Genomic DNA, 10,596 nt, shown 5'->3' with positions numbered 1-10,596 from the left:
TTAACTGGAATGTACGTACGTGACAAGGAAAGAGTGAGGTGGGTGAGCGTGCGTCTATCTCCCATTACTGTTTGAGAGTCACTGGTGAAGGCTGACATTCCGAACATGGATCTCGAGGGTTCCTAATCTTGCTCGAGCTGTATCTTTGCTCATTAATTGATTTTTTCCACATTTCACGGCTTATCAGTTATCTTTATTCTCATCTACAATATATTCAGACTTTAGTAGTATTGGTAGTAAGTAATAATAGTAGTAGTTCTGATTGACGAGCTTATGTGAGGGAATGAAACACACTGCTTCGAGAATAGTAGTAGTAGTAGTTTTCAGCCTCTTTCTCATCGCCGAAATGTTGCATCTCTCTTTTATCGCTATTTTCATGCTGACTGGTCTACTGATCTTGTTAACTGCATGCCTCCCTTCCTCCTGCTATCTCGCTGCACAAGGCTTTATTTTTCCTCTCATCCCAATTCTGTCCAATGAGTTAATGCAAGAGTTAACCAGTACTTTCAATCATTCATACCCTTCTCTGGTAAACTCTGGAACTCCCTGCCTGCCTCTGTATTTCCACCTTCCTACGGCTTGACATTTTTTTTTTTTTTTTTTTTTTTAAGAGGGAGGTTTCAAGACATTTGTCCCTGAATTTTGGATAAATCACGTGACTTTTAAGGGAACTGGCATTCCAGTGGGCTTTTTTTTCATATTTTGTTACCTTTACCAGTTATCCCTCCTGCATGAAAAAAATAGTAATAGTAGGAGTAGTAGTAGTAGTATCAGTATCAGTATCAGTAGTAGTAGTAGTAGTAGGCAGATCTTTACCTATCACCACTATCATCACAGCAATAGCAATAGTAGTAGCAGTAGTAACAATAGTAGCTAGGTCAAGAAATCCAGAGATGCATAAATTCGTAACAATTAAGAATTACTCTGAGAAATTATGAAAGAATTGAATAATGGAACTTAACCTAATCTGATGTTTGATATGAGGAAATAAAGAAATACGTAAGGAGAAATCAACTTAGAGAAACGATTAAGTTGTATATTGAAAGTTAATGTGATCTAATATTGTTTGAGGTGAGGAAATATAGAAAATTTAAGGAAAATTAACATAAGAGGCAAAATATATGAAAAAGAAAGTCAAGGTACATGTTGTCAAAGGGTGAAACTTGACTTACTTGAGGAAAGGAGACAAAATCACGGGAAAAGTAGAAAAAATGAAAAGAGAGCTAGTCTATAATATATAGTGTCTTGAAATGAGACTTGACCTAACCTAACTTGGGAGATAGAGAAAAAGGTAGAGGCATAATAACAAAAAGCAAGAAAATAGGAGAGAGAGAGAGAGAGAGAGAGAGAGAAGGTGGGAACAAAGAAAAGTACAATAAATAAAGCAACAATGATAAAAGGCACGATTACATGGAAAAAATTCTCTCTCTCTCTCTGTATGTGTGTAATTCACCTCGGTCACCTGCTGGTCACCCAGCCAGTCTTTCCCATTACGGAGCGAGCTCAGAGCTCATAGACTGATCTTCGGGTAAGACTGAGACCACAACACACTCCACACACCGAGAAAGCGAGGCTACAACCCCTCGAGTTACATCCTGTACCTATTTACTGTTAGGTGAACAGGGGCCACACATTAAGAGGCTTGCCCATTTGCTTCGCTGCGCCGGGACTCGTACCCGGGCCTCTCGATTGTGAGTCGAGCATGCTAACCACTACACTACGCGGTGTGTAGTATGTGTGTGTGTGTGTGTGTGTGTGTGTGTGTGTGTGTTCAAAAAGAATGATAGGGAAGGAAGGAAGGAAGGAATGCAAGAAGGAAGGAACGAATAAAACAAAGGAAAGAAGACAAATTAAGTTAAACGAATGATAAAAAGGTGCAAGGAGGGGAATGATGAAGAAGAAAGATGACACAAATTTCTGGACGAGGATGTTAGGTAGACGTTTGAGCTTTCCCACCTGTAGGACTGACTGATGGCTTTCTGCAACTTCCCTTACTCTTTCTTTATGCTCTTATGTGTTAACAGGTAGGAAGGAAACACTACTAATAATGTTAACGGATAGGAAAAGAAACACTATTTCAATACCAATTTATTATTTTGTGCTGACCCAGACATGCTTGAAAACCAACCCGTACACAGAGGTGGTGGTGGAAGTGGTGGTGGGCCTGTCCTTCCTACCCATACAGACCCAGGAGATAAGGAAGGTGTTCTAATGAGGAATGTGTGGGAATGTGTGGGAATGTGCACTTCAACCCATATTCCAAAACTCCTTGCTGTATCACCACGACTATTTTCAAAGGCCACAGAGATGATCAGTCTCAAGAGTATTCTCCAGTTAATAATGTAATATTGTTAATCTGTCATTGAATTTGTACAAAACACCATCAAGAACATGTGCCACTTCAACTAAACCTAAAAGGAGTGGAGATGCAGTGAAGAAGTGTTTCAGAATATGGCCCTTTGTCTTGCCTATTCCCTTGTGAGGATATCAACCTGATTTATATATATAAGATAAGGATATACATACAGCAAGTCAAGGAACAGTATGTAGTTGCATCACAAGCCCTGGATGAGGATGGGAAGCCTTCTGACTCCTTACACACCAAGCTTTTAAGCATCTGTTTGGACCCAAGTTCTCTAGAAATGTAGCTTGCTGATGAGGTGCTCCTGACACACTGAGGCACAGGCGCTGAGGTGCTCTTGGTGGTGCAAAATGGGAGCCGCCAGCTATGGTGTCCAGGAGAAGGCTGGGTAGTGTTCACCTGTGGAAGAATGTTCAGAGTCAGACACAAGAACCAGGAAGGTTTTAACAGTGACGATGGCTGAGGGAGAGAAGAATTGTAACATTTTAGGAACTTTGACTGGAAAATCTGAAAAGTGTAGATTATCAAAGTTGTAATGTCAGTAAGTTTGGTCTGCTTCCTAATGTATGATGCTCTGTACTGATTGACTCTCCATGTGGCACCAAACACCATTACCTATGTTCCCTGGGCAGCCTTATGTTTTGCTCCAGAACTTATGCAGCACTCAAGATGTCTGACCCGTGTGTTCAAACTGACAACGAAGTTATCATGAAGCTTTTCTCTGAATAATAATGGTGGAAAATTTTCATTGTGTGTTGAGTTAGAGAAAAGGTTCCTTCATAAATAGCTGTATTTAAGTATTTGAAGACACACTACTGATATATTTCATTCTTTACTTTGATGTAATATTCTTGTACAAAATCTTAGTATGGAATTATTGTAATACATTTTGAATTTCTTTTTATTCATCCTCAGAATCACTCTCTGCCTTTATTGACCTTAGCAGATCAATCCACTGCACCTCATTTGTAGACTGACTCATTATAACAATACCACCAACTCTAACACTGTGTATTTATCATTCCTTGACTCAGTTATTCCTTTTCTCAATTTCAAGTGAACAGTTTATCAACAATAGTGCTGCCCTATCTAACCTCCTTCTCCAATCTTACTAAACATCAGTATCTGTAAGCAACAGTGCTGAAGGAGAGTGGTGGTGGTGGTACGGTACTAATGGCAGACCTCTCTCCCAGACCTTTTATATCTAACTGATGGTGAGCTCTGATGCATCTACCGTCTATCCCAGTGCATCCTCAACTAAGCCATGAGCCAAACTGATTTCTCCTGCCTTGCCCATCAGAACCATGAACATTCAGACCTACAACATTGTGTTATGCTTTGTCTGTTCGTAGGAAAAAATAACAGAGAAACAGAGAAATGGATTCCTAGCCCCCTCGCTTCATTTTGTCACTTCATATGATATGCATGGAACACAGTGGCAGTAATCTTAGCTCCTCCATAGGACATGATATACTAAGGGATAAATAACATGAATGGTGTCAGTTGTTTGGTACCCACTCTGAAACCCTGCTTGTTCTTTACATTCACTTGCACCAAGTGTTGCACTAAGCCTATATGTGAATAGTATAAACTGTACGCTACCAATGACAATTAGCTTGCTGGCTGATAATACTGTAGGAATTTTACTTCCTAGTAGTTTTCAATATCTTATCTCTTATTTTGTGTAAATCAGAATTTAGGCAACAGGCTGTGGCTATCCCAGTGTCACCATGAGGTATGGCCACCACAAGGTGCGACCACACAGGAGCTGCATCGCATAGTCGTGGTCAAATTATATACTCCCTCACAGAAGAGCATTCACAGATGGAAGGAAACATTTTGCTCCAAACGTGTGAAAAACTAAATTAATTGAGTCAAGATACTTAAGCAGCTCACAGCCCCTGACAGCCTTGACACACACAGGGCAGTTAAGAATCTCCAGTCAGACTGAGAACATGTGCTCTATGTGAGTGGAGGCAGCAGCCAAGAGAGGAATGAACATCACAGACAATATTATCTATCAACACCAAAATTTTTATTTATAACCTGTCCAACCACAAAGCACGATAAGGATGGTAAACTAAATAATGATGGCTGTTAAGGAAAATTATTATGATGTACATCCAAGCAGGACAATCTTGCAGACAACCTGTAAATACTACTGCAATGTTGTCTGGTGGGAAGTCATCAGTATCTTTGGTTAGGCATCTTCCCCACCTGGCTTCTTGCTGCTCACTCTTTCCAGTGCTTCCTGTATTTCCCTCGTGTTCATGCTGGCTACTTCATTATTCGTTGTTTCTGATTTGTCCATTATCACTATAATTTTGTACATAATTATTCTTCTACCTTGATCACAACATGTGTGCCACTTCTAATATCACTGTGTTCATCTTTCAGAACACAACTGTTTTCCAGCCCTGTCAAGAGTTTGTTTTGCCTTCTTCATGTTTGTGACATTTATTTTTACTAATTTCTCTTATGTTATACTGTCACATATGGCTGTCATGATACAGTGGGACTGCACACAGTTTTGTGGCCGAGAGTTTCGTAGACACACAGGTTCAGATCCTGGCCACATTGTGAGAGTAGGAAGGGCATCCACATGCCAGACCCAAAGTCCCTCACTGGGAGGCACCATGCCAGCCCTCACAGACTAAGGAAACCTAATGTAACCTGACAAAAACCTTATATTGTCACACATCTTAAATTTTTCTCTTGTTTATAATTTTCAAACTTAGGTAATTTCTATTTGGCTTCATTTTGCCTCATTCTGCTATATTGTACTATGATGTTTTGTGCCTTTTAAGAATATTTTATGGAAATTCTGAATCAAAACACATTAAAAGAAAACTTTATTTGAAGTTCTGAAAACAAGCAGCAGGGAGAGCCAGAGCCAGCCCTGCTCAGAGGAAGCTGTGTAGTCTTCTTTTCTTCTCTGATTTCTTCCTTTTCTGCCAATTTTGGATGGAGGACAAGTGGGTGAGCCTTTACTATCCTACACTTGTTAACTTAGTTAAGACAGTGTAATTCATCACAAACTGCCTCCTTGGACCAGCAGATCTGCTGCCGTTTGTTCTGTGTCATAACAGATGAGACTGAAGGATGTAGAGGAACTCCATGTCCTTCTCTGCACCAGCACAGGATGCTGAATGTATTGAAGAAAGAAGTGAAAGTAACTGTATGATAATAAAGCATCTCCAAGCCTGTCAGGATCTGAAGCATATCCAAGCCTTCCAATGGCCTATCACTGCCTCGCCATCAGAGGCAGCTTCAAGAGCAAGGGACTGTAGAAGTGTGTAGACAGAGGCACATGCACTGGTTCTCTCAGGCATGATACATACATTGTAGGGTTCATCTCCATGTTTCCTCAAGTGGTTTCCTACCTGCTGAAGGCTAGAATCCCTCGTGCAACAAGATTTTTTCTTTCTTCATCTTATTTTGATGTAAAGCATAGAAAGAATACAAAACTTTGTTTAAGGCCATCATCATTTCATTTAGCATCCTTATTTTCACTTGGAAGGATAGACAGACAAGTGCTTGAGGCAGTAGGTTTCCTTCAGAAATTTGGAAGATCATGAAAGCTGACCCACTCCCAGTGCCAATCAGTTCAGTCAAATGGTTATGTACTGTACCTGTATAAACATTTTGGTTAATTTAGACAGAAGAAACAAATTAAGAAAAATGACAAATGATGGACTGAAAAAGGATATTGGTCTGTATTATCAAAAGCACTGTCTGTATGTGTGTCAGACAAACATTTGTACAACAATGTGCCCTAACAGGGGATAAAACCATCACCATTGATGTACAATGTTAAAGAAACTACACTGAAAAATACAAAAGCAGCAATATTATTATACTGTATCTGGATAAAACAATTAATAAATAACTCATGCAGGAAATTTCATACTGCTGCAACAAGACACTACAGAGGCTGTATGTACTTGTACCTCACACACACACACACACACACACACACACACACACACACAGTGTGGTTAGAGCGCTGGCTTCACAAGCCAGATGACCGGGGTTCGATTCCCCGGCCGGGTGGAGATATTTGGGTGTGTCTCCTTTCACGTGTAGCCCCTGTTCACCTAGCAGTGAGTAGGTACGGGATGTAAATCGAGGAGTTGTGACCTTGTTGTCCCAGTGTGTGGTGTGTGCCTGGTCTCAGACCTATCCGAAGATTGGAAATAATGAGCTCTGAGCTCGTTCCGTAGGGTAACGTCTGGCTGTCTCGTTAGAGACTGCAGCAGATCATACAGTGAATTACACACACACACACACACACACACACACACACACACACACACACACACACACACACACACACACACACACACACACGCACGCACGCTCACTCTTGCTCGCTCTCTCTCTCTCATATCAGTTGGTGTTGAGTGTATGCATGCTGAAAAATTAAAGGTTAGTTGATTGTGGGAAGTTAGAGAGAGGGTTATCATCACCAGTTCCCTGAACACCATGCCTACTTGTATAACTCCATCCACCACCATTACCATTACTTTACTACTACCACTTCCACTACTATTATAAACTTATACTAATTATTACTCACGCATCATTTAAGGCATCTGAAAGTTTGTGAGTGGTGAAATGTTTTTTTAGGTTTGAAAATAGATGAAATCAGTAAATATTAATGAAAGAAATGTTCCCTTTAATATGTTTTTGAATTGCAAACAAAAGAACAACAGACTGAATCTTCATAACAATAAATTTAAAAAGATAAAAACAAAACAATAAGGTAAACAAAACCAAGTAATGTGTACTGTGTATCTCATCTCACTTGGTACAGGGTTAGTGGTCAGTGGTCTGCTATTGCACACAAAATACTGCAAAATTCAATACTTGTATCACTTAGCACAGCATTCACAAATAATGATGCAGTGTGTGCCTGTTTATTGACCAGAGGCATTCAGGATGGCATCCCTCTTAGGCCCGTATGCAGAAACGCTTTGCTCTTTCACCATGACTACTTTCCATGGCCACAGGGATGATTAGCAGTGTTCTCAACAGTGTTTTTACAGTCAATAATGTAGAATTCTTGTCATTCTACTTCTAGAGCCATAAAAACACCTTTAAAAACTTGCGTAAATTTAGATAAAGCCTTTTGAAATAGTAGAGGTGAAGCACAGGAATGTTTGAGAATAGGAGCCTTAGTTGTAGTAAACCTTCACTGTAACACAAGGCTGTCCATTAAGGTCTGGTTTGGCACAAATAAAAGAGTGCATTTTTAGCAAACTTCATTTTCTGAGTGCAATGACCAGAGTTACAAAGACACCAAACATCTTCTTTAGAGTTGCCAACTGTTAGGATTCCAGCACCACCACCACAGGTTTTCACAGTTCATTCATAATACTTTCAGATTAATTCTTCAGTTTCTGTGCAGCAACTAAAGGGCTGTTTGCGGTGGTGGTGGTGGTGATGGTGGTGGAGACGAGGAAACATTATTAAAGCAACAATGTTTGGTGATATGCATAACCGGATTTACCAATTTCTTCTTTAAGGTTAACATCAGGTTTCTCCATAATCTCCTATGGAACTAAATGGTCAGTGACACATCTCTCATCTCATCAGTGGAACTTGTATTGAAGCCCCACATATGTCTGGAATGCTCTTCCTGACACACCACTCTAGTCTTCAGCTGAGGGAACACGTCAGCCCTGCTTTGTACTAGAACTGTCTCTCTCCTGGCCCCGGTGAATTGGCTACCACACCCACCACTCCCTCCTTAATATCACTCAAAAATAATAACATTTGCATACATGTATGTACACAAATAACATTAGTTAACAAATAAGTTCATAATAATTCATGATAAAATATCATAAATAATATGTACATGTAAACATTCACATCCTGTAGTGCACACAGTAGGCTACCCAAGCTGCACATTTGGTTAGTTGTTGCATTTACCAACTGTGGATTCATTATATTGAGGGTCTGGGGTCTGGGCATTAGTTGTATCCAAAGTCAGTAAAAAATATAAATTCAACATGCCCAAAATTCAATATAAAAGAGTGCAATTTTGTTAATATAGAGGGGCTACTGTGCACTTCTACCATACATGTGGTGTCCACAATTCAGTTAACAAACAACATAGATGTGCAGCACCAGAGACACAACACTACAAAGGCTAGCGGTCCCCACCAGAAGATCTCAGGAGGCTGTTGCGGGTGAACCTCTTGCCGATGGTTTCAGTGTGGAAGCCGAGCTTGATGAGCGCTTCGTGGTCCAGGATCTTGCGGCCGTCAAATATAAAGGCCGGCTTCTTCATCACCTCGTGCATCTTCTTGAAATCATAGGTCTGGAAATTTGCATTTTTGGTTAACCACTTCATCCGCTTAATTCATGCACAACTTTTGGAAAATCAGAATCATTGTTTCTCCAAATCACTAAAGCATTTGCATATCATCCATCTTTGTCACTTTGCTCCCTCTAGCAATGTCCCTAAGAGACACTGGACACACCTTACCTTAAACTCATCCCACTCAGTGAGCACCACAATGGCATGGGCGTCCTTGACCACCTCGTAGGGGTCGTCAAAGATTTGCACCAGCTTCTTAATGCGCTCAGGCTCACTGGTCACCGCTGCACTTGTCAGGTCATACTCTATCTGACTCCTCTCCACCTGTAAGCAACACCAGTCACTAACATACAGTACATACTAAACACCACCACTCAGTCTCCTCAAGCTATTCACTGTAAATCTGAGTGCACAAATTTGGAAATGGGGCTTTGTGATCCTTGAAAGACTGACAACATTCACCAGAGATAAGAAGATAAGGCTCTCCAAGTGTAACTCTGCCCAGATTGACCACACCGCCTGACTCATGGACAAAGGATGAGGGACTCACAAGATGAAAAGGAGTTGCATGAGGAGCTAGTGGTGTGAACAGGATGGATTTCACGGTGAAAGCAATGAAAGAATTCATGGAAAGTTTCTATCTATTTAGAATGTTATGATAATTTACACAATGTTTTATTTTATTCATCCTGTAACTGGCACAGTATTTCAACTTTAAAAGCTTGAGAAAATATACTTCTGCAGATTTATGATTTCAATAGACATCATTAATGTAAAAAAGTCAAACAATGAAAAAGACTTTTAGTGGCTGCAATTTTGTTCTTCCTGAGCAAAGCTGTCAAGGGTTACACAGATAAAAAGAAACAATGCATCACAGTGTCATTAGTAATAAATAAGTTAAGAACCACTAAATATAATCTGATCTGTTGAACTATTGCAACACACAGTATACCAATGACAGGTTCCATCATCACACATTGATTGCTTCACCAACATAAGAAAGCAATCTGACAAGACTGAAGAACATTAACATTGGTGCTTATTTGCCCTTGTAAAGAGTAAAGTTAAGTTAAGGAACAATATAACACAAAATCTTTACCTTAGGATCATAGATATTGAGTCTGGCTCCTTCCTCCAGCAGGTGGGAACACACATATATCGCTGGACTCTCTCGAGTGTCGCCGGTGTTCTTCTTGAAGGCAAAGCCAAAAACAGCCAACGTTTTGTCAGTGACTGTGTTGAAGAGGCACTCAATGATGCGCTTGGCAAACCTGCAAGAAGGAAGTTATGTCTGACTTGTGGATACCGCCCGGCTTACAGTGAGCTGACCCAGGACTAGTGCAGGACTCAGCAAAGCACTGAATATTATGTCTATAGCTGTGTGTTGTAATTGCTTTCCTATTCTTTCCTCTACATAATAAAAAAAAAAAAAAGGTAAAATGCAGCTCAGTTAAAAGACAGAGATGAGATTGGACAAAAAAATTATTGAAGTGTAAAAGGAAGAGAAAAGCAGAGAAGTGAAACAGTGCGATGACTGAGAAGACTGCATGTATAACAACAGACCAGCATACCAGAGAGTGCTGTGAGCTGCCAAGACAGTGCTCCAGAGTGAATAAGGTGCCAGGACAAGTTTAGTGTGTTAGTGCTCTTAGGTGCCAAGACAGTGTTCCAGTGCATAAGGTGCCAAGACAAGTTTAGTGTGCTAGTGCCCTGAGGTGCCAAGACAGTGTTCCAGAGTGCCATAAGGTGCCAAGATGTTGTATCAGTGTTATGAGGTGCAAAGACAGTGTTCCAGAGTGCATAAGATTAGTGTACTAATGCCATGAAGTGCCAAAACAGTGTTCCAGAGAGTGACAGTATTCCAGAGTGAGATGAGGTGTCAGGGCAAGGCCAGTTTACCAGAGTG

At 40.5% G+C, this 10,596-nt stretch overlaps 1 protein-coding gene across 5 annotated transcripts in view; it reads right to left on the bottom strand.

The window, feature by feature from the left end:
* Positions 1 to 2,073: 2,073 nt before the first annotated feature.
* The window catches only part of LOC123507684 (UDP-glucose 6-dehydrogenase-like), a 35,567-nt gene continuing 27,044 nt past the window's right edge, over positions 2,074 to 10,596 (bottom strand). For all 5 annotated transcript variants that reach the window (XM_045260810.1, XM_045260812.1, XM_045260814.1 and 2 more), the window contains 4 exons: positions 9,790 to 9,961; positions 8,859 to 9,014; positions 8,534 to 8,690; positions 2,074 to 2,761 (listed from right to left, as the gene is read on the bottom strand). In XM_045260810.1, the coding sequence (XP_045116745.1) occupies positions 2,727 to 2,761; positions 8,534 to 8,690; positions 8,859 to 9,014; positions 9,790 to 9,961 (520 nt within the window). In that variant the 3' untranslated portion in view covers positions 2,074 to 2,726. The remainder of the gene's footprint in view (positions 2,762 to 8,533; positions 8,691 to 8,858; positions 9,015 to 9,789; positions 9,962 to 10,596) is intronic.

The sequence above is a fragment of the Portunus trituberculatus genome, chromosome 23 (assembly GCF_017591435.1).
Source record: "Portunus trituberculatus isolate SZX2019 chromosome 23, ASM1759143v1, whole genome shotgun sequence".
NCBI classification, from domain to species: Eukaryota; Metazoa; Arthropoda; class Malacostraca; order Decapoda; family Portunidae; genus Portunus; species Portunus trituberculatus.
Note: the sequence above shows the minus strand (reverse complement) of the source record. Positions and strands in the feature narration are given on the sequence as shown.